At 55.5% G+C, this 23,949-nt stretch overlaps 1 protein-coding gene and 1 long non-coding RNA gene across 2 annotated transcripts; both read left to right on the top strand.

Moving 5' to 3' along the window:
* Positions 1-416: 416 nt before the first annotated feature.
* LOC118156916 lies at positions 417-22,785 on the top strand. The gene is made up of 4 exons (XR_004746494.1): positions 417-458; positions 1,545-1,821; positions 22,641-22,652; positions 22,774-22,785. It is a non-coding gene; the product is annotated as an uncharacterized LOC118156916 (long non-coding RNA).
* On the top strand, positions 4,065-8,290 carry LOC118156914 (protein Tob2-like). The gene is made up of 2 exons (XM_035311140.1): positions 4,065-4,126; positions 6,990-8,290. The coding sequence occupies exon 2, from the start codon at positions 7,078-7,080 to the stop codon at positions 8,098-8,100; it is 1,023 nt and encodes a 340-aa protein (XP_035167031.1). The 5' UTR covers positions 4,065-4,126; positions 6,990-7,077; the 3' UTR covers positions 8,101-8,290.
* Positions 22,786-23,949: the final 1,164 nt, after the last annotated feature.

Below are 23,949 nucleotides of genomic sequence, written 5' to 3'. Positions count from 1 at the left end.
TTAGAAGTCATTTCTTGCTGCAGCTGGCTGTAGCCATGACTGCTCCTACAGCTATCTCAGCTGCTCCTCCCTCCCTCCCCCCAGCTATTAATTGCCAGCTTTTCTCCTTCAAGCTTTTTGCAGTCCTGAGAGCGTCTGTATGTTTTCTCTGCACCGTGGTTCCCTTACACGGTTTCTGGTTAATTTTCACTAACGTGGGTGCCATTTGCCAAGATACTCAGTTCCCTTCAGACCCCTTCTCTCAAGCTATTTCTGCCAGAATAAGCGGCTCGCTCTTGTTCCTGGCTTGGAAGCTCATGTCGTAGCCGTTCTCAGCTGTGTTAAATTCCGTGTTTCTTTAAAACCGGCGCATGACGTGCGGATTTTTTTGTACCTGGAACTTTATCACTTTGGCCAGAATTTATCACTTGCCCTCAGTGAGGCCACCCAGATTACCACACGAGGAACGCAGAAGGCTTGTACGTATCCTTTCTGCTTTCTTGTCTTTCCCCGAAGTTTCTAAGCTGAGAAAAGTCATTCGGCAAGGGCGGAAGGAAATTAAGTTTGAATTACTTCTTCTCTCTGTTATCGCTCCTGGTGCAGGGACCCCTAGAAGATCTAGTTTTGGAGCAGCCCTTGTTCGTGATCATTTAGCAGGATCAGGCAGCCAGGGGTTGCTATAGAGATCCGAGATTCCCCGTGCCTTCCCCCACCCCCAAGTGCTGAGCACACTTACTTTCTTGGCACTCGCGGTGCCCTCTCGCTGCCGGGTATATCGGTCTGCGTCCTGGCAGCGATGGGAGTGAAGCTGCCGTTTCTGGTTGTTCCGAGTCACTGGGCAGGTGGAGAGAGGGAGGGACGGGCTCTTTTCCCTTTGCCTTGTTTGCTCGGACAGCCCTGGGGAGAATGCCAAATGTTGCTCAGCTCAGTTCAGCGCCGCTGCCTTTCTGGTTCTTTCAGAGCACGGACAGGACGTTGCCCTAAAGCTGCTCGTGCGGACAAGGGCAATGGATGCAGTTGGGCAGCCTGGAAAAAGTCAGTCTTGCCTGCGTGGTAATATTCCTGGTCACCAGCAAATGAAACCGAGGCGCGGCCACCGGGAAAGTGCAGTATTTGTTACCGAAACAGATAAACAAAGTGAAACTCATTGAAACAGCTCTTGGCCGGTACAAGATTTCCTGGTGGTACTGAGGACCAGAGCACGTGCTGGAGGGGAAGCCTCCTTGCTGGGGTGGGGAATGGGGAGCGGGACAAGAAGCGTCCTGCTCCTGCGTGCCTGCCGAGGCCTGGAAGGGCATCACCAGACCGTGGGGATCCCAGTTCAGGCGACTCAGGGTTGGGAAGGACTTGTAGGACAGCTGCCAGGAAGGGTGGGAGGGACAAGGCCTCTTGGTGGCAGCTCAGCTCCCGCGGTGCTGGCTGCGAATCCTGGCTGTGGGGAGCTAAATGCTGTCCTGCCGTTACTTTTCTAGGTAGAGTTAACTGCGGTTTTTCCTTTTTTTTTTTTTTTTTTTTTTTTAATCCAAAGGATGTTATGTAATAAGTAAAAAATCCTTTTATTTCAGTTGTTTACACTGGGGGGGAGGAGAAACATGGGAACTCTCGGCCTATGAAGAAATTGGCCTCTGTTGCCAGTACTAACAAGGCATCGCTGCCTTTTGAAACCGGGATGTTCCCTGTTCCATGCCTCTTCAGACCAAAGACCAGCTACGGTGTCACAACTTCCAACTGAGCTCAGCAAATAACTCTCCTAACACACCTCCAGCCCATTGAATCACCTAGACTTTGTCTTGACAAAGCCCTTGAGCCTGAAGCACTACCTTTAATAAATTAAAAATGAAGGTAAGCAAATGCCCCGAGTCCACCTCGAGCTTTCCCTGGGGGAGCCGCACAGATGAAATCCTGCTTCAGAACCCTTCTCTGCACAGGAGCTGTTATCTTCTCATTATGGGCATCAGCTGGAGTTGTCATTTTGCCTATGTCGATAGCAGGGGAACAACAAAAAAACTCCATTTCCTTGAGGTTGTCGTGTGACTTGAATGTAAAGAGGATTCAGGATCGGGCGCTGTTAATTGTGCCCGGCTCTAACCTGCCTGCCCTTCCTCGGCGTTCAGCCACCCGGCAGGGCTCGCTCTGCCCTGGCGGCTTGGCAATTCCGGCCCTGTCCGTGCGCGGGTGCCCGGGGAGCTTTGCCTTGACGTAACAGCCAAATGGCCGAGAATGCGGGAGCGGATACGGTGACAGGATTCCTCTGGTGACAGGATTCCTCTGGTACAGGATTCCTCTGGTGACAGGATTCCTCCGGTGACAGGATTCCTCCGCGTGCGTGCGTAGCAGTGAGCAGATAATTAAAGGAGCGTGGTCAAGGCGCAGGTATTTTAAAGAGCCCTAACGTGTGACGCCCTCTTAGTAACACCTTATTAAAACAACAATAGCATTTTAGCGATGTAATTGCTTTTTTTTTTTTTTTTTTTTTTTCTTAATGGTGCTAAAAATAGCGCCGTCATTTTTAATTTCCTGGTCGCTGCCTGACAGGATTTGGTTTCCAGCTAAGCAAGGGAGCATTAGAAAAAGCGTGTTCTTTTGTAGCTGAATTCCCTTTAAACCAGAAGCGATGAAAATAAGGCTGCTCGTAATAGCTCTTATAAATCTTCCCCTTCTCTCCCTTCCCCTACAGGAGAAAAATGTTCCAAAGTTTTTTTTGTTTTGTTTTGTTTTTGTTTTTTGTTTTTATCAGTGAGAATATGAGCGACGGTGGCTGCTGTTGCAGTGTCTGGAAAGGAAAGGACGGTATTAAACTGCTGAATGCGTGGCATTGACTGGCTTCAGAAGTCCTGTTCGGTGGCAAATTACCGAAAATCCCAAAGGCAGCACCCAAAATCCCTCAGGGAAAGGGGTCCTGAGCAAGGCAGGAGAAGCAAAGCCCAGAAAGATGCTGAAGGTCTTGGTGGACGTAGGGCAAGAGAGGAGCTTGATGTTTGTTGTAACTGGGTATTTTAGTGTCTGGGGGACGGATGCCAAGGAGAATTATTTAACCAGGGGGACGGGGAGCGGCTTTGGAGGCCCTCGTGCTCATCCCTTTAGAAAAGGGGTGTAAATTAAACGTTTGCACGTCAGCCCGTGTGCCGAGAACATCGAATTACAAGATTAAACCCGACTCCGGGATGAGACTTTCCGGGGGAACTCAGAACCAAGCGAAACGGGAGGATCTCACGGGCTCAGCCTCTCCGTGACAGGAACCGCGACGGGGCGGTGGAACTACAACTCCCGGCGGCCCCCGCGCCGCGCGCACACCCCCAGCTGCTCACTGGCTGAGGCGGCGCACCAATCCGGAGGCGCCGCCGGGCCGGGCCGGCCAATGGGGACGCTGTTGCTAACACGCCGCAGTTATTTTTAGCACGGGGCCGCTCGCGCACCTTGCGGGCCCTTCGCCTCCGCCGCGTCCGGGCCGGCCCTACGCTGGGGGCGGAGGCGCACGGGTGTGAGGCGGCTAAGTAGTCCGCGGAGCCGGGGGCGGGGGGCACGGGGGCGGCTCCAGCGGCTCGGTCTCGTCGCCTCAGGGGACGGTGGTGATCCCCGAGGGGGCTCCAGGCAGGGCAGGGACCGGGCTAAGCCGCGGGTCAATTCCTCCACCCCCAGCCCCCCCCGCGGCCGCTTGATCCACGCTCAATCCGCTCCCCCCGGAAGAAATAATAAATAAATAAATAGATAAATAAATAAATAAATAAAAAGTGGTGGAGGAAGGGAAGAAAGACAGACACGCGCCCTCCCCCCCCCCACCCCCCGCCCCGTGAGGCGCTGAGGGGCGGAGGCAGAGGGAAGTAGTCCCGGCCCGCCCCCCGGGGCCGCATCACGCGGGGCGGCAGCGCGGATCCGTGCGCGGGGTTGCTAAGGGTGAAAGTTTGCCGTGAGTTGGCTCACTTGGGGCCAGGGCGCGGGCGGCTCCGGGCCGAGGCGAGGCCGGCGGCGGCGCAGGGCAGCGGTACCCGCACCTCACCTCCTGGCCGTCCCCCGGCACCTCCGGGCCTCAGCCCCGCGGAGGGAGGACCCCGCCCCGCGGAGGGAACCGCAGGACAGCGCCGGGCAGGGAGAAGGCGAGGGACGGGGCAGGGACCAGCACGCAGCCCCCCCCGGAGCCGAGGACAAAGTAAGTGGGGGCTGAGGGCCCCCTTTGGGGGCTGGGCTGTGGGGCTGCTCCCCTAACCCCCGGGCGGCCAGCGGAGCTTGGGGGGGGGGGCGGAGGGGTGTGTGAAAGTCACCGGTGTAGGGGCTCCCCCCGTCCCCACACCCCCCTATCCCCATCCCCGCTGTAACAAAGGCTCCTTAACCGGGGGGGCAGCCCCGCTGTGGGGCTCTGCGGCTGCTGGGGGGGGGCGGGGGGCAGTGGCTGCCCCCCGTCCTTGGGCCGTGCCCGGCTGGGGGCTCCGGGCCTTGGCGGAGGAAAGGGAGGAGGAGGAGGAGGGAGGGGAGAGGGGGGCGGCGGCTGCCCGGCGGCCCCCGGCGCCGCGCTGCGGGGCGGGTGCGGGCGGGGCGCATGTGCCGTGGAAAATTTTGCGCCCTGCCCCGCCGAGGCAGAGCCGGGGCGGCGGGCCGGGCCCCCCCCCCCGGGGCCGGCGGGGAGCCGTAGTTCGGAGGGGAAGTAGGTCACGGGGAGGGGGGGGGGGGGGGGGGGGCGCGCGGACTACAAGTCCCAGCGTGCCTCGCGGCCGGCGGGAGGCGCCGCGGCTGGGTCACCGCTAATGGCCGCCGGGTGTCCCCCCTGAGGGGCAGGGCGGGCAGGGGGCACGGCGGGTGCCGTTCGGCTGATGAACCCGCGCTTGTGGTGTTTAATTTACAGAGCGTGCCCCTTTTAGACAGGGGGAGCCCTCCTCGGCAAAAGGAAAAGGAGGGGAGGCAGCGAGCTGTAGTTGTCTCCTTGCTGCCTTCTGCGGAAGGTCGATGGGCATGGGGGCTCCTCAGAGCGCATTGAGGCGGTGGGGTGCCACCGAGGGCGGCGACAAGCACGGCTCTGTGCCATTCTCAGCCTGTAAATGTGCATTTCTTACTAAACTTGGCGTCTGGGTTAGGATTTACCACACAGGATGAACAAACCGTTCCCTTCCCGCACAGTTTGCAGGGATCCCAAGCTGCCCCAGGTGCCTCACAGCCAAAGGTCCAGCGGGGTGCCGCATAACCCCGCCTGAGGTAGCACGGGCCCTACACATGCTCTCTAACACTTATAGATGGGCTCTTCGGGGTTTTGCTTGATGCCATTTTCTCTAGAAAGGGCTTTGTCTCAGCACTGGCTCGCCTACCTTCTGGAAATGGCACCTCCTTGCTGGGCCCTGCAAAAACTGGTTGCTTGTTTCTCCTTCGGTGTTCATCCATTCGTGGTCAGGCCCCAGCGCCCCAACACAACTTGTTTTACACCTCAGGAATTCCTTAAAGCAGGTGTTAAAGGCAAGGCTTGGTTCCTGCATTTCCATCCTCTTGTTCCTGTGTTTTTTCTTGTTGCTGAGTTAAACCTGAAAGGAATTCCTTCCCGAACTGACCTCGTTGTTGGCAGACTCGAGGTGTGGGATCTGCTTTTGGTTGCCGTAGTCCTTAAACTAAGCCTCCTTGGACTCGGATTAGTACTGAAAAAAAAAGCACAGAATCCACACCCTGCTTTTTTAGTAACAAAGCCTAAAAATACTTGAGGGTTTCCTTAGAATTTGCTTATTTAATTCTTTTCGTCCACTAACCCCGACCAAGCAAACAAGTCTGGTCAGTCCTTCCGCCTCCTGGCCGAGGTTGGCCTGGGTACGTGGCCGTGCTGCCGGGGTTCCCGGTCTCCCAGGGGATTGCTGACACCCGATGTTTGTGCTCCGTCCCCACCCCCAAATAATTGGCACACGACGCAAACACCGCCGAGCGCTGCGTGAGAGCATCCCCGAAGCCCATTTTAGGAAGACGGTTGAACGCGGTGTGTCTGTTTGAGCAAGGTGAGGGCAGCTGAAGGCTGAGCAGCCTCTGACTAAGCCGCCAATTAAAAACTGGATATTCTGCTCGCCCGCGGTGAGGCGTGTGGGCTGCTGGAAGCGTGCTTCCTCGTGAAATAGCTGTGGGATTCGATTGCTTTGGATGGGCGGCGGAGCGCGGTGCTGACCTACCTGGGGGGTTTGTGCCCCGGCAAACACTCCCAAATCCGCGTGTAATGGGAGAGCTGCGTGTTGTGGCTTCACGCCGGGCTTCTGTGGGTTCTCCCAGTTCCAGGGACGTCCTCGGGAGGGAGGGAAGAAAGGAAGGCTTCAGTCATCAGCAAGCAGTTCTGGGTTTTATTAAGCAGGTACCGGCTCCTGGCACAGCTCGGCCTCCAGCGCAGGGATCAGGGATGTGAACTGTGGACAGGCTGTCGGCACCTACGTGTCTTACGGCCCTGCCCCCATCCAAATTAAGCTGGGATTTTAGGCTCGTAGGTAGGCAGAGCCTCCACCGGGTACACTTAATAAGATACCGATGTGCTTGCCAGTCAAGGGGTGGCATACACGGCCTGGCAGCTGGTGCCTCAGCACCCTCCCTTGCTCCTTAGCCTCCCCGAGGAGGGGCTGGCCCCGCTGTCCCGGTGCCGAGCGAGTCACGAGGCTTTTCGGGTGGTGCTCGTGTGCTCCGGCCGGCCGGGCGCAGGTGAGCCCTGCTGGAAGCCGCCGGGCGCGGGGAGGCACACTCGCTGTGCTGCCGTGGCCCTGCCAGAGCAGCCAGGTGGCCTGCCTGGTGTCAGCAGCGGTACTTGGCAGCGAGGTAAGTGTAGCCTACTGCTGAGAGCAGCTACGCTCCTATTCCTTCTGCGCAGGACCGGGAGGCTCTTCCCCACCAGCATCTCTGTTTGAGGGCTGGTATGTTTGGGCAGACCCCTAGCGAGCAGCACTGCTCGTTCTGCAAGCTTCTCGTCCTGCTTCTGTTCATGGAGCAGCACGGCTGTTCATCTCAACAGAATTGGAGACTCATTCCTTTTGCTCATCTCCATCCTTCTTTTTCCTCTCTTTTCCTAGGTCTGCTTGGAGCCAAATCTCGTCTATGTGTGTGTGTCACCTTGTTTCTTTCAATACGCTGCCCTGACTTGCTTGCTGCGAAGGGAGTATGCATCTGGAGATTAAAGTTGCTCTTAACTTCATCATCTCATACCTGTACAACAAGCTTCCTCGGAGGCGGGCGGACCTGTTCGGTGAGGAGCTAGAGCGCCTGCTGAAGAAGAAATATGAGGGTCACTGGTACCCGGAGAAGCCTCTGAAGGGATCGGGCTATCGCTGCGTCCACATCGGGGAGACGGTGGACCCGGTGGTGGAGCTGGCGGCCAAGCGCAGCGGGCTGGCGGTGGAGGATGTGCGCGCCAACGTGCCGGAGGAGCTGAGCGTCTGGATCGATCCTTTCGAGGTGTCCTACCAGATCGGCGAGAAGGGCTCCGTCAAGGTCCTCTACCTGGACGACAGCGAGGGCTGCCAAGCCGCGGAGCTGGACAAAGAAATCAAGAGCAGCTTCAACCCCGACGCCCAGGTGTTCGTCCCCATCGGCAGCCAGGACAACTCGCTGTCCAACTCCCCGTCCCCCTCCTTCGGCCAGTCGCCCAGCCCCACCTTCATCCCGCGCTCTGCGCAGCCCATCACCTTCACCACCGCCACGTTCGCCGCCACCAAGTTTGGCTCGACCAAGATGAAGAAGGGCGGAGGAGCCGGGGGAGGGGGCAGCGGAGCGGGGGCCGCGCCGCAGCCGAGGATGGTCCGGTCTCCCACCACCAACCTGCTGAAGCACAAGGGCCTCTCCCTGTCCATGCACTCTCTGAACTTCGTCGGGAGCGCTGGGAGCCAAGCCCCGCAGTCGCAGCTCTCCCCCAACGCCAAGGAGTTCGTTTACAGCGGCGGCTCGCCGGGAGCCGGCGGCCTCTTCTTCGACGGCGGTGCCGGCGAGAGCCAGGCCAGCAGCATCCCGCCGGCCTCGCAGTTCGGCGCCGGCGCGGGCGGCACCTTCGATATGGCTCAGGTCTTCGGCGGCAGCACCAACAGCCTCTTCTTGGAGAAGTCTCCCTTCGTGGAAGGACTCAGCTACAACCTGAACGCCATGCAGTACCCCAGCCAGTCGTTCCAGCCTGTCGTCCTGGCCAACTGAACACCAGGAAGGAGAGTATTGGGGGGGGGGGCGGGAGGGGGGACACAACAACAACACACACAAAAAAAATAAAAAGAGGGAGAGAAAAGAAAACTAGAAATATACAGAAAATATTCAAATCTTATAAATATAGCTTCTTGGAAAATGAGAGAGCCCGGTGTTGTTGCGCTGTGCTGGCAACGCTCCTGAAGCACTGACTTGTTTTTTAACTCAGTCCCTGTGCTTTTTTCCTACTCAACTTTTTTACTCCTCAAACGAGCCTCGGGTTGTTCGGTTCCCGTTCCCCCAGCCCAGGAGTGGTGCAGACGTCGGTCACAGCGCTCCCGTTCCCCGGTGTCGATGGAGGGCCGCGCCCTGACGGCGTGCGGGTGGGCTGGGCTCTGCTGTTAGGGTTCTGCGTGTGGACGGAGAGCACCGGCTGTGCCCGCGGGCTCAGGGCGTCGCACTGGCGGTGCTCCGGGCTCGCCGGGCTGGGGCTGTGCGCTGGAAGCACCGGGGGGCAGCCCCATGGTACACAAACACTGCCCGCCCGCCCCGGGGGCGGTGCTGAGCCTTCGGTCCTAGGTCCGAGTTCTCGTTGCCGGCTGTGAATTTTGTCTCTTTGATCTCGGAGAGGGGGTTCTTTCCTTTTCAGTTGGAGAGGCGGCACTGTTGGGGAAGAGGAAGGGCTGCGTTGTTGAAGCTGCTGTCTTGAGTGGTGGTGTAAGGGTCTGCAGGTCGCTTCTGCGTCAGGGTCCCTGCGGCACAGGGAACGCCTCCGCGTGCCCAGTGGGGCTGGGACCTCCAGGCGGGACGGAGGCCTCCCCGGAGGCTGTGGTGGGAGTATGGAGGAGGGCAAAGAGGACGGTGATGAGACTCCAGTCTTTGAGGTTCCGTGTTTTAAAAGAAAAATAAGCTCTTTGCTGCCTCCCAAACCTCGGGTTTGGTTTTCTTTGAACAATGTCTCTGGAGCACCCTCTGAAACCCACTTCTCCCGTGGCTGCCGAACCGGCGTGCTCCCCCAGGACGTCCCTGTTCAGGGCAGAGGGGCTCCAGCTTGTGCTTTTCCCTCTCCTTGAGCTTCCCCGTAGCTGTGCTGCCAGTGAGCCTCCGCAGAGGCAGCGGGGCTGTCCCGGGGAGGCTGCTGCTCCTCAGACCTCGTCAAGGAGAGCTTCCACCTCACGGGGTGGCCGTGAGAGGCAGAGCCCGAGCGGGCCGCGTGCCGCCATCGAGCTATGACCGGCACGGCGGGTGGGTGAGGGGAGCGGAGCCCAGGCGGCTTCCCCGAAACGGCGTCCGTAGCTGGGGCAGGGGGCTCGGGAACAGCTGAGCTGTCGGGTTTTCCTTTCTTGCTTGGTTTTCTGTTGGGTTTTAACCCCCCACTTGCGGATGTTACCACTGCCACCCCCTCCCTCTCCCCGGGAGCGTGCTGCTGACCGCCAGCCCCGCGGGACCTGGCTGCCCCCGCGTCCCCCAGCGTCCCCACAGCCGCCTGCGGGACGGCGCGCCCCTCTCTGGCAGAGGGCAAGAGGGGAGAGGCGAGGTTCCCCGCCTCCTGCTCGTGCGTGTGAAGCTTCGATGCCGCTTTGCCCTGCCCCGCGTGTCACACCCGTGTGAAAAACCATGGTGCGAGTGGAAGGAGGGACCAACCCCTCCGCGTCCTGACGGGAAAAAGCGTGCTTCAGAAACGTTCCTCCAGCCTCAGGCAGCAAGGGAAACTAACGGCCTTTTCGGGTCTTTTCTAGTCTTGGATGTAGGCGTTCAGCTTCAATTTTATTTTTTAAAACCTGCACTAATTTACCTGGTTTCTTAGGAAGAGAAGAGAGAATTTTTTTTTTAACTTTTATTTTTTATGGGTTTGTGTTCTTTTTGTTGACGTCCGTTTGTATTGAATAATTTGCTACATTTGTAAAATGTAAGAGGTATATATAATATATGTATATTTCTAACGTAAAAAAAATGTAATTTTTTTCTTTTCAAGATTTTTTCTTAAAAAGAGGAGAGAAAAATATTTTTTCAGGAAAAAAAACTTTAGAAAAAAGCGGTGAAGAGTCCTTTCTCCCCACTCAGCCTCCCTCCTTTCCCTCCCGCCCCTCTCCGAGGAGTGAGTCGACAGTTGCCTTGTGGAGAGAATGAGTGAGAGAGGACCGAAGTCTGTATGTCTCCGTGCGGAGGGTTTCTGTGTGCGCTTCGCCTGGGTTTCTTTCCAAGAAGGGGGCTACTGAGAGGGGGAACCAGGGGGTTGCTGTCTTTTTTTTTTTTTTTTTTTCCTTATTTTTTTTCTTTAGCGAAGGAGGAATACAATCAGAGTTTTGTATTCAGAATGTTGTGCAATATTTTGGAACGGGACAGTGGTGTGTCTAGAGATCTAGTTAAAAACAAAAAAAAAAAAAAAACAAAGGTTGATCAAATCTGTACAGTTTCTATTGTTCCAGATTTTTTTAAGTTTGTATTAAAAGCATGATATAATAATTCTGTGTCGTCTGGTGCTGTTCGGAGGGACCTGCGGTGGGAGCTGCTGTGCCTGGGGGGTGTAGGCAGGGCGGTGCAGGGTTCCCGGGGCCTGGAGCAGCACTGGGTGCCCTCCCCTCGCAGGCGCTGGGTTGGGGGGGAGCTCGGCGGAGGCTTTGCTGCGGTGGGAGCAGCCCAGCCCTGCTCATGTGCCACAGCGAGGGCAGCTCCCGCCTCCCGCTGCCGAAAATAGCAGGGGAAGAAGGGGAGGCTGCCTCACCGACGGGGTCGGTACCTGAGATACAGCTCCCTGGGGAGAGCAGGGAGCGGGATTCTTGGCATTTGGTGCGCAGGGCCCTGGAGCCATGCGGTCAAGGGAGTTCCTGAAATACCCGGCTCCTCTTCCTGCAGGGGCTGGAGTGGAGGCAGAGCCTTCCCAGGCAGCGCTCACTGGGGCGGGCGTGCTGTTTGCAGGATGGCTGCTTTGCTCTCTGTGCTCCTGCAGGAGCTGCAGCTCGCTTCAGGCTTACCTCTGGGGTACTCGCTGAGCGAAGGAAGCCTCCAGCTGTGTGCAGAACCCGTCCCCTGTTCTGAATGTTCATCCACAGTGACTTCTCATAGCGGGGTGGGCTCGCATCTGGAAATGAGAACAGCCACTGGTGACTGTAATTTTTATTTTTGTTTTTAACCCCTCACCACTCAGCTTTAGTCAGAATTCCTGCAATGGGGAGCTCCTTTTTAGCAGAAGGACATGGGACAGCTGCTCCGTGCCGAGGAAGATGCCGAAATGCCTTTTCTTGCCTGTGCCTGTGCGACCGCTTCCCCAGCTTAGCCTGCGGCCCTGCTGCTGCCTTCCCAGGGATGGGGGCTCCCTGTGCCGCCTCCTCGCAAAGCAGCTGGAGGGAGCCCAGCTGAATGTGTCTGAGGAAACAAACGTGGTGCTGGTCCTCGCAGCGGGCATCCCACCCGTGCCCTCGGCCCCTCTACCCTGCATTTCTTCCAGGAGGAGCTTTGTCCTTGGATTGTGAGCCCCGGGAAGCGGGCTCCTGCTCCCGCAGGCTGTGCCCCACGTGACTGCCGCGCTCTGCCAAGTGGCAAAGCTGTTTTTTCGCCTTGGTGTCTCAACCCCCTTGCAATCATTTATCTGAAGCACGCACCACCTCTTGTCCTTAGACACGTTTCTGGAAATGGGAACCCGCAGCTGTGCCCGCCTGCTCCTTGCTCCGCGTTCGCTTGGCTGTGGCGTGGGTTTGGCCGGGAGCTTGATGCCGGGCTCGGGCAGCGACCGGGTCGGTCCCCAAGGAGGGTGTCCTGGTGTTGAGAAGGGAAACTCACGACTTGAGTCACCGGGCGGGCTCTCACCCGAAAGGAGGAGACGGCTCAGGAGGAAAAGGCCACGCTTCAGCCTGGCACTTCGCAGCCCGTGAGCAGCCATCGCCAGCACGAGTCGGCTGCGTCGGGAGCCGGAGGGGGTTGGCACCCACAGCCTAATGCAAGCGTGCAAAGCCGGCTGTGAGGCAGCAGCGCCGTGGACTGTGTGTTAAATACAGCCCCAGCAAAACAACCCGGCTTGGCTCCAGCAGGAGAGCGTCTCCCGCTGCTCCGCAGCCTGGTGGCTCCACTCAGCAGCGCCTGGCTCACCGGGGCCCCGCGCCTCTCCGCGTTCCTGGAAAGCAGGAGGAACTCGTCGTGCTGGGTCACCCGGGGACCACAGCAGGACCCTGCAAAGCCTTGTCGGGGAAGCGCAGACCTGGCTCTCCCTTGCCTGTCCAGTAGAGCCGCATACTCGAGAACCAGTCGGGGCTGGACGTCGGCATTTACACCACCCGCAGCGTCCCGTCAAGTTGCACGGCTGCCTTACCCCCAGCCAGCGCCATGCACGTAGGGCTGGGGGAGCTGGTGGGAGCTGCCCAGTGTTGTGGTGGAGCCACAACCACCAGAACTCCTCGCTGGAGCAGGGTGTCCAGGCCCACCAGCTGTGCTGCCAGCAGAACGGGCATGGAGCTCTGCCCGGCGAGGCCGTTGGCTGCTCTGGTCTTTACCTCCCCCCACATCTGGTCTTGGATGAATGCACAACACCGAATTTCATCGGGGAGGTTGGTGGTGAGGGAATTGGCAACTGCTGCTCCCGGAGGGCGCCACCCTTCCTCCTGCAGGTGATTGTCACTTGGAGGCTCTTACCCTGGGGTGGCAGCGGCTGAGCCTGGCTGTCGAGGCCCTGCCACGGGCAAGGCAGGCTGCAGGGCCACGGCTCTCCACCTCCCAGCCACTCAAAAGCCTCCTGCCCTCGGGCACAGCCTGCTTCACCCCTGCCTGCAGCATCTCCTTGTGCTGTGGCTGGGTGAGCCCTGGCCTCCTCGCACCTTGCCTTGGGGGGTTAAACACTCACATTGGCCCGCAGCTGAGCCTCTCTGTTCTCCCTTGTGGATGCTCTTCACCGGGCAGGCCAGGAAGGGAGACTCCTCCTCCCCCATCCTTCTCTTTCTTGTCTCTTCTCAGCTCCACCAGACTCTCCCCTGCACCACTCACCTCCGGTGGGGCTGATTCCCCCTTTCCCCCCCCAAGGCTTCTCCCGTTCCCGTTTCCCCACGTGCCCTCGCTGGCTGGCCCCAGCCGCCCTCCGCGCAGCAACGCGGTGTTTGCGCAAACGTCTGCATGGCACGGAGCGACGGGAGCACGTCCCAGAGCAGCCAGCTCAGCTGGCAGGGGCTCCCCAGCGCTCTTGGTGCTGCTGCAAGAGCCCAATTAGTCGCTCAGGTGTTGCCACAGCCACTGGCAGCAGCCCAGGAGCTAATGACAGAGCAGGTGGCAGAGGCGAGGATTGCAGAAGTGGCTGGAGCTGAGGGGAGCTGGTTCGAATGGCTTGTTCAGACCAGTCTCTGCTGGCTGCCTGGGACGATGGGTTTTGCAAGGTGGATTCTTGCTTTGTAGGAAGTCTCCAAAACACCCTGCTGCCTTTGAAAGGTGCTTGCAGCTGCGTTCGGCTCTGCCACCCCTCCCAGGATGCCCCAAATTACCCTGGGATTACTGGGGTGACCATACCCATGACCACTGGTTTAGAGAAGGAGGAAAACTCATTAAACTCCAGAAGGGCTTAATCAGAAGCAAAGCGGCAACGGGGCATTGACACATGGTGGGTGCTGATGCAACGTGATGACAGAGGGGCACAAATGGCACGGTCTGATGAAAGACGTGTTTGTCTTACTGAATTCCTGCGCTGCGCCTCTGCTGCAAACGGCCTGAGGCACTTGGGCCCCACTGACCAGAGGCGAAGCTATGCAGGGGAGCTGCCGGGGAGGAGAGGAGAGGCTGCAGAGTGGCAGCAGAAACTGCAGGAGTGCACAAAGAGCTCAGCAAAAGGCCTGCAAGATGACAAGCAGGAAAAGCTAGGCGAGATTTTTCTGAGCAGGCTGAAGAACTGGTTAAAAAGAGGCGCAGAGCTCTGACCAGAGCTGCTGATGCAGTTTGACTCCGGCTGTGCTTACAGAAGCGGGAGTTTGTGTACTCTTTGTAGGCAAACAGGATTATGTCAAAGCCAGCTAATGCCATCATTTGGTTCGCTTGCTAATGGAAACGTTGGGCACGGGCTAATTGCTCAAGCCGAAAGGGAGGCAGGTTTCTGGGATCACCAGGCTGTTATTTGTGGGCACTCAGAGCTCCTGCCATGCGCTGGGTAAAGCAGGGGGACGGCTGCAGCTTGTCTTGCTTATGCTCAGGGCAGTCAGGGACGCATGAACCCTCTGAACCTTCTCTGTCCCGAGCTCTTGTCCTTGCTGTCCTTCCCCAGGCCTGTGTCTCCTCTTGCACTCAATATCCAACGGAGTTGACTTCGGCGGGAGCACCACAGGCCCTTGGGTGCCACCCCCCACGTAGGCTGCGAAGAAAAGGGGCGAAAGGTCTGCTGCTGGGTCTGTTTCACCACGTTGATGCTTCTTCCTCCAGTGGCTCCAAAAATGTCTTTGAGATCGGTCCTTGTCACCAGAATACAGCCCCAGCCTGAAAAGAGCTGTGTGGCTGTGGGCGGGAGGGCCGCCATTTTGTGCTAATAACAATAATTTCGCACTAATACCGTGTCGCGGGAGGGAAGGCAGAAATGACTAATTAAAATGTTGGGGAGATAGTCAAGTCATGAGAGCATTACTCAAGCACAATTTAGCCGGGAAGCTGCGATTCACAGCTCCACTATGACAAAAATACCTCAGGACTGAGCTCACCCGGCTTCGTCGCCGAGGTGTCAGGCCGTCAGCCCACCTGGACGCGGCTCTGGGCTGCCCGCCTCCCACCGCCGGGCTTTGTCTCACAGCCAGGAAACAGCTTCACAACGGAGAAGACTTTTGGGTGCTTATTAGCTGGGGCCAGGCCCAGCGTGGGCTCTGCACAGCCCCCGAGCACGTCCATCGCTGCCGTGAAGGGCCAGAGGCGCACGTGGTCCAGCAGCACGTGGACTCCTGGCAGCGGACAGAACGGATACAGTAAACATCAGCCTCCGAGGGCCTGGTGTAGATTAACCAGCGAGCTGGTGCATGAAGCACGTGTCTGGAGCAGCTCCGCTCCCTCCCCTGCAGTGTCAGCCCCTGCTTTCACAGCTGTAGCAACAAGCAGCGGAGATCTGCGCTGGGGCTGTGTAGGAGGAGGGCTCAGCTGGGAGAGGTTCGGGCTGCAGATGGGCTTGGAGCCCAAGGTCTCGGGTGGAAGAGGTGTTTGGGGCAGCAGTGCAGTTTGTGGGAGAGGGTATTTTTTTACTATTAATTTTTATTTTTTATTGACGGCTCCAGCACTGTTCTGGTCAGCGGCCACCATGACTGGTGAGTGCAGGGGAGAGAAATGTGGCAACGTGAGGAGAGGGGAAAGGACAAGGACGAGGACAGAGCAAAAGAAATGCTAAGAGCAAAGTCTACCCAAGAAAAACTACACAGAGAAAGCAAAGGAATAAAAGCAGGGGATATCCTATAGAGGGAGAGCTGGAGGAGCAACAGCAGCCCGCTGGCGGGAGGACAGTGGGGAGGAAAAGGGGTGCAGGAAGGAGCAGGGCCTGGCGAGGGGAACAGCTCCCATGCCGGGCACATCTTTCTTCTGCTGTTACTGTCACATCTTGGAAAAGACAAGCCTGGCTTTTTCTGGAAATGCTTAATGAGCAATTAGCAGAAATCTCTTCCCTGACACCTTCGTGATGCTTTCAAATGAGATGTTTTATGTTACCAATGAGGAAGGTACCTGTGAGAGCTCGAGGAGGGAGAAGACCCTCCTGGTGGCCTCAAGAGACTCCTGGAGGGGTAAGTGGACCAGAGGAAATCCCTTTCACAGGAAGACACAGCTGAGAACTTCCATCTAGCTGCTCCGCAGGGGATCCCCATGCAAAGCCCTGTTCTTTCAGCTCCTCTCCGCTCCCTGCCAGGCAGGACGCCACACTCACTGGTGAGCTGCCTTTTCCACACCCTAGCAATGCCTGGTCTGGCCTCAGCTGGCTTGTCCTCCCAGTGGGACCGCTTGAACGTGGATGTCTGGGGGTTGTCACTGCCCCTCAGCAGGACAGGACGGTGGCGAGGCTCAGCCTAACCCCGGTGTGTCCCTAGGACCTTGTGTACCTGAGGCTTGTGTGGTGCAGTCCTGCCACTGTCAGTGCCAGCGAGGAGCAGGGGGAGAGGAACTTCCCCAAGCCTGTGCTCATTCACAGGCCAGGCCCCTTGGCAGGCCCGGCTGAGTGATGCTGAGCCAGGAAGGGCATTCGCTGGGGCTTACTCATTGCTCTGGGATGTCGGTCCTAATGGAAAACATCAGGGAGTAGTTAGAATATGCCATAAATATTTACTAGTGAAGACATCCATTTCCTAACAGTTGTTGGAAGCCCGCAGCTGCCTGAGGTTTCAGGAGGAGGTTCTGGCTCCCGCTCCGGCACCGGGAGAAGCCGAGCACAACCCCGGTGCCAGCACAGCAGCCACAGGTGATGCCTCCCCTGCATCTGCCTGACAGACCGCGTGCAGCGACCGACCACGGGCAGCAACACGGGCACCTCCTGGGAAGCACGGTGGGCTCGTGGTTTTGGAAATAATTCATGTGGCCCGGCCCTCCGGGTATCAACCCCAGGCCCCGACGGCGCTTTCCGCCTCAGCCTGCAGCGCGCAGGCACGTGGCTGGCACTCGGGAGACACGCTTTAAATAACCGCACCGCAGTGACTCACGCGTTCCCCAAGGCGGTCCGGCTGCTGGCTTGTGCAGCGTGAAAGCCGGTGATCTTTGGAAGGAGAGGATCCCACAGTGAGCAGACATATGGCTCAGTTCCTGGCCAGAAGGTGGGAGGGGTGGAGGTGTTTCTGGATGAGATAGGCTGGGAGGCTGAGGCACTGTCCTCCTGACCTGCCACCACACGCACAGCCCTGTTTGCTCTGGAATTGCCCCAAGTCAGCAGTATTCGTGGCTCTGGGCTGCTCCAGAGGTAGGGACAAGGCACGTGGAGCAGCGCCAAGCCCAGGCACGGCCGCACTGGGGACACGGAGTGCTATTTTGCCCTCTGACGCCCCTGGCCCTTCCCACAGCCCACTCCCCAGAAGCAGCACAGCCAGCTCAGCGGCTCCAATCTGCTCTTGGCTTTGGAAGGGCTGGGGGCTGGGATGGGCCAGGTAAATGTCACGTCGCTCCCAGCCCGCAGACATGCCTGCGTGTCTCTTGTTACGTACCTTACAGTGCAAACGGGAGCTGGGAGGCCTTGGGTCATGCACACGTGGCAAATGAGAACTGAAAAAATTAGAAGGGGGCTGTTTTTACATGTCCCCTCCATACTTTCCCAGCTCTTCCTGCAGCCCCAGCTTCAGTCTAGGCTAGCCATAGAGGGGCAATTGGTGCTGGTGGCTCTGCTAAGCCATCCCTGAGCAAGGCCTCCTGTTGCCACAAAGGAACAAGCATAGGGTTGGTGGTACCTGGCAGAAGCATCCTCTCCCAGCCCTCCTGTACTGCACCTTTCCACCTCCCTCGTGCTGTGTGTCCTCACCTGTCCCTCCCTCTCCAGGCCCTCTCCTCACCCATAAATAGTCCCCTGCCTTCCCTCCGCTCCTTCAGCATGCCTCTTCTTGCCTTTCCTGCCTTGTTCTCTCCCTGTAACTTTAAAGGTCACTCCCTCCTCCTCCAGCCGGCAGGTGATCACAATTCCTCCAAGCCAAGTGGAAGGGATCTCGAGGGGAAAAACAAAAATCTTGTCATGTGGAAACGTGAGACCCCAGTGCCACCCGCTCCATCAGAGAGAGGGCAAGAGACAGACAGCCCAGAGCAGGGGCGCACGGTGCCTGACACGGCCCTGTGGGTTGTCTCCTGCTGACTGTGGTAGAAAGTATTAGTGGGCAATATTGGTGGTAGGTGGATGGTTGGACCAGATGGACAACAGGTAGAAGCTACTGTGTCCTGCAACTTGGGCTCTGCATGGAGATACTAATTTCAAGGACATGCCTAGCAAAGAATTTTCTGGTGAGACAAACCACTTCACACAGTATTGCAGAGGCTGGGCTAACCATCCGTCTTCAGGAAGGGTGGATTTAACCTGTGACAGGTACCGAGCCCAGCCATTAGGGAAAGGGGAATTTGGCAAGCAGCCATTGTGAGTGCGTGGCTTGTTTAATCTGAAACAGGGGAGGCTGAGGTGGGATATGCTCTGTGCATCATGAATATATGCTAGGGCAAAAGTCTGATCCATACTCCTAGAAGCTCATGTGGCTCACAAATACATTGAGACTTAAAAATAGAAAGAAGCTCCTAGCCAGCCACGGTATAAAATCCTGTGACAGCCTGTCAGGCTGGAAGGTGGGCAGAAGAAGCCTAGTTAAGAAATGTGGCTGCTGGTAGTGACTGCATGGCAGGAGAAGAGAGATTCCTCTTGAGGAATGAGCCATATGCATCTGAAATTCTGGAATAAAGCCTGCAGTTGTGTCCCCAGGCTGGTCCCCAGCGGGACAGGTACAGAGCTGAAACCTCAGCATGTCACATCCTCTTTAGGTGATGTGTTATTAGTCTTCTGCTTCCGTGTCCGCCCGGATCCTTGAAGAGGCAAAGCAGAGGTCACCTCTCTGCCTTTTGGGTTTTTAGGAAACTGTTTCATTTCCTTCACCTCTGTAACCTCTCTGGCCAGGGCTAGCCACAGGGGTTGGGTGAGGCACGGAGAAGGAGCAGGGCCGCTCCTGCGGGCTCCTGAGGGCTCTTAGTCACACGCTGGGTGTGTTGGTTTGTTTTGCTCACGGGCTCAAGACAAAGCCAGCTCGAGGGCCAGGAAGGCATTTCCCTCGGGCTTGGTGTGCTGGGGCTGCCTGGGGAGCTTGAGCACTTGCTCACGGTGGGGAGCAGTGAGTGCCCTTCTGCGAGTCCTTGGCTGCCTCGTCCCGCTGCAGGAGCCGGGCTCGCTGGAGACACCTTTGCTCTCCCCTGCGCCACGTTCGCACCCTCCAGCGCGGAGCGTGACGGTGGGCAGCAAGGGGTGCGTTCAGGACAAGGTGGCCAAGCGTTCCCTGTGCCCGGACACGGGCACCAAGCCCACAGATCAGGACAACGCTCCCAGCAGAGCTGCCCCGAGCTGGGAGCCCTGCCGCTGCCCGCAGCCTCCCGCGGCCCCTCGGCTCCTCACGGGGCCCTGCGCGCGGCCGCACCGCCACCTGGCGGCGGGCCGCCATCATGGCGCCGCCCCGCCGCCATTTGGCAGCGCCCGCTCGCGGGGTCCTTGTCGTGAGAGGGGACACCAGGGGAACGTTGAAATGCCTTACACTATGGCACGGGCCCGGCCTTGGTGAAAAACAGCGTAGGAGATGCCCTGAAGACAAGTCTGAGCTCTGGTTCTTCCTCGCTGCCAGCGAAGATGGGTGAAAACACCACAGCTAAGCACATCTCAGGATGTCTTTATTTGACAGTGGAGCTCTGGAAGGGCTGAAGATACCAATTCCCCGTGTTATCAACCAGATGGGCACAGGCAGAGGAAGCAGCTCTGATTTTCTGAGCAATTCTACATTGTCAATGAGGGTGGCAAGCCCACAGCTCGCAGTGGCTGCTGCAGACCGTGCTGTGTCCCAGCCCACAGCCACGCTCTGAGGCCCTCACCAGGTCTGGCACCCCCACGCCAGGCTCTGATGGAGACTGTCTTTCTGCTCCCCCTAAATGGTGGCACACCGCAACAGTGCGATATTCATCCGCTCCCAGGAGCCATTTTGGGTCAGCAGGCCTTGGGAGTACTAAAAGTAGTGAGCTCCTTGTGGTGAAGCTACTTGTAGGGCGCACGTCCTTGGCTCTGCGACTTGTCCTGATCTCACAGATTTTTGGGGCACTTGTGCTGCGTGAGGCAGCGAGCATACATGACAGGTCCTAACCGCCTAGAAGACGCATGCAGCAAGGCCCAAAACCTCATGTCCCACAGGAGGCCTGCAGGCTTGTACCTTGACCAAGCTGGGCTTAGCTTCAGCATGAGATGGATTTGCAAGTGGCATCTTTTCCTGGGCTGCAGCAGCGTCCCAAATGGGAGAGTAGCACTGGAGCATCCACTGCTTGCTTCACTGAGGCTGCGTATCAGTCCATGAGAACGGTGAGGAAGCTACTTCTCCTCAGTTTAAGTATTTCACATATATATAGGTAATATATAAAGCTTTAGGAGCAAGCAAGCAGCCACCAGAATAAAATTAATGCACTGTCTTACTACAAAGACCGGAGCTGGCTGAAGCAGCTTTTCCCTGGGAGGAAGCAGCTTTTCACAGGCAGGTTTCTCAAGCACAAGCTGGCTGAGAAGCATAGTGGCATGGGTGCGCCTATAGCTCAAGTCTGGAGTGGGGCAGTGCAGACATTTGGCCCCTTGGTATTGCTGGCTACAAGGCTTCCTGCCACAGCACGCTGCTTCTGTGGGTCTCACTCAAAGGCTTGCTGCTCGAGGGCTCAAGCAGAACTGGGTTGCTAAGCCTGTTTTCTCACAGGCTGGAAGCAAATTTCAGGATTAAGACATTCAAGAGTCAGCTTTGACCTTATTAAACTTGTCATCAAGCACAAAAAGGAAAAGGTACATGAACTCACTTCTTGCCACATCTGGAATACCGCCAGTGCCTTTCCTTTTACTCCACATAACAACCCATGTTGCCTTCTTGCTATTATTTCCTGGGACATCCCCCACCCCTACCTTTCCAACATAAACAGCCAACTTCTGGCTTGAATCCCTCCTGACTGGTTCACTCCATTTTCTTCTATTGCCTTTTCACTCCTCAGCCCTGCTTGGTTCTCCCACGCAGCACTGATCTCCCTTCCCACCTCCTCCCCCTGACTGCCTTCTCCTCCCAGCAGCTGGGGCAGGGCAGACCTCCTGCCCTGAGGCCTCTTTACACAACTGTGTCGCCATCCCCTCTGCCTCCCATTCCAGGACAGGTGAGGGGCTGCGCTGTCGTACTGCAGGTAACATTGGCTGGGGAGTCTGGTATATACACAGGATCTCCAGCAATGTTCCACCTAGCAGCTGGGACGCCCACCCTGCTGCAGGTCCTGCTACTACTCCACATAGTAGGCTGCCTCCCAGCTTTGAATATCAGCAGAGAAGGTATCAGCCTGGTCTTCGGTTGACTCCATTCTTCTTGTTTAAACACTCACACAGGGCTTCAATGCCATAAAATGGCTGAAGGAGAATTCAGGGGCAAGTGGAAGTTGAAATCACTTTTGCAGCCTAGGCACTCTTGCCTCTCACAGCCCAACAGGCATCCCAGCTTTAAGAGTTGTCATTTGAAAGCCACTGAAGATACTTAAGATGTTTTCTTCACTGGAGGTGTTTAACCATGTGCCACAACCAAGAGCAACACCTGGAACTTGGCGGATACAACTGTTGCACCTTTGTCAACCAAGGCATTCCAGCTGCAGCTACAGAGCACTACAAACCAAGCAGAAGACAGATCCTTTCCTTACTCCTCTGTGGATCAGAGCAGAGCAGGACAGAAGGAACAAAAAGGAATACAGTTTGAGTCCTGAGGTCTGCAGATCCCCCTCAGCATGCAACAGGAAGGAGGCTAAGTAAGATGTTGCCTTTTTTTCCATCTTTCAGATCACTAACAGCTACAAACAAGAGAAAGCACTTTCATTTCCTGAAGGGAACTAGCAATACAATGTGCAGAGTTGGCACATTCATAAGCTCACCCCCCACCCACCCTAGAGAACATACAATCTCCCTGAAAAGAAGGCACTGCATAATGCACAACATTCATGCTGCTGCCAGCTGTCCTTATAACAGGGAACAAACACTAAATATCTTCCACTGATTCTAGTATTAAGGCCAAGAAATGCCAGGATACATCCAACACATCTTTGTATCCACGCAGTTTCTATTGCAATTCTTTGACTTGGCCAGGTCATGTCCTTGACCTTCAGTACATGGTACAGGTCAGGCTACTCCCTCTAAACAGCTTTTAGCTTTCATGCACAAATCGTCTGAGTCACTAATCATTCCATGGCTCTGGAAAACAGCCAGAGAAGAGCAACTCATTTACACTTTCTTCCCACTCCAAAATTATATGAACTTATTTGCTAATCCACCATGGTAGGTTGCAGGTTGTCATCTTCATGTATACATTTCAAGATTATCCTGACGAACAAGAGGCCAACCCAGTCTCCGTGGACCTCACATAATGCCTTGACTAGATACCTCTTCCCTCCCTCAGATGTCAAAATTATTGGTGACGAACACCCATGTGGATTAAGTCTCCACCTGTACAATTGGATCAGAAATTCCATCTCCCCCCTTTCATCCTTCCTCTTTGAAATATGACTGCCTTCTTACCTGTGCCCCCCATCACTAACCATAACCAAATACTTCTAACAAAAGCAAAGAACCAAACTATCTTGCCGTATTTTCTCGATATGCTACAATACTCCAGATGCACAATGCCAGTGATCTTTTCCCTGAGTGCATAAATCTCAGGTAGAATTATCACAGACCTGAAGAGGCCAAGGAAGCTAAACACATTTTTCTCTGGAAGCTGCCTTTTCCACTCAGACACTGAGCATATATAGCAGGCATTTCTTACCCCTCCTTTCCACTAGGTTACAAAGGAAAGGAATGAAAAAAGCTATCCTCATATTCAAGACCTATTTACTCTAAACTCTGCTTCTTCCCACAACAGAAAGAAAACTAAGTTCTGATTATTTCAAGGCTGTAGTCAGTCCCAAAGTAACAGACAACACAAAAACAAAGTTTCTGCAGCTAACTGCTAGTTAGGATTTCTCCCCTTACCTATAAGAACTCAGTCACTCCAGGAGGACCAAAAATGGGGTGGGGTGGGGTGGGGAGAACACCCTGCAGTGTTTTTGAAATCAATTCATTTAGAAAAAAAAGAGGTAAAATGGTATACGTGTTACCTTCACATCTAATAGTTAACACATGGGAAACAGCAAGAGACTAATCACAGGAAGAGGAAGATATGACACAGCTGATCAATTGTAATGCGAATTGCAGGTGTCATGCTGGCAGTTGAGGTGTATAGCACACTGTATAATATCTAGAGAACAAAACTACTGAATCTCAGTATAGTGGAATATACATTTTATTTCTTAAAAAGGAAGGGTACTAACAGAATTTAATACAGTCAAAATTTTACAATTTTAAACAAAAGCTTTTCTTTTTCTTAAAAACCAGTTATGAGCAGAGAGGTGAGAGGATTTAAACTACTCACAAAATCCAAGCTGAAGACTTTGAGAATTCAAATCTGTGGTTTATACATTTAAAAAAGTGTAATAAATGGAAATATAAAATAATATCAACTCTGCAACAGTGAAATGCCCTTTCCTCATTAGACTGCTGTTTAAGCACCTTTATTTTCACCTATCAGCTGCCAGGAGTGCGTAGGTTTATGTACAAAATAAGCAATTTGGGACAAGAGATTCATATATAAATTAAAATAATTTATGGCAATACAGTTTTACCCAGCCACTATACAATCTTTATTTTCTCCTTCGTTCCTATAGGATCTTTCAGTCAGAATGATCTCAAATGCACTTTATAGACTGCTTTGAAGAGCAGCTACATTTGTAGGAATTATTTAGACAGCCTCAAGGAGTAGACATCCAAGAGATTAAACAACGTAACATGCAGTAAAATTAAGATTAGATTTATTATCTTTATATAAATACTGTGCACATTTATCATCCATCCCACTGAATGACTGGGACAGATCAGTGTCACGTCTGAAACCAAATCCAATATTTCTATCCAAGAGGTAACAATTTCAGGCCAAATAGAACAGATAGGAATTCCCTCAGACTATTGAGTTTAAAAACTGAATGCCTCTGAAAAAGCTTTACAGGAACAGAATTTTCTGAATAACCTGCATATACGTTTAGCTATTTTATAGCCTAGAAACATGGGTGGGTGGGGGGAAGGAAGATGTCGTCATCTCTGCCCACTACAAAAGGTGCTGTAGTTTTGTCATTTAT

Source organism: Oxyura jamaicensis, assembly GCF_011077185.1.
Source record: "Oxyura jamaicensis isolate SHBP4307 breed ruddy duck chromosome 1 unlocalized genomic scaffold, BPBGC_Ojam_1.0 oxy1_random_OJ106548, whole genome shotgun sequence".
In the NCBI taxonomy this organism is placed as follows: Eukaryota; Metazoa; Chordata; class Aves; order Anseriformes; family Anatidae; genus Oxyura; species Oxyura jamaicensis.
The sequence above is the reverse complement of the archived record's forward strand: the minus strand, read 5'-3'. Positions and strand labels throughout refer to the sequence as shown.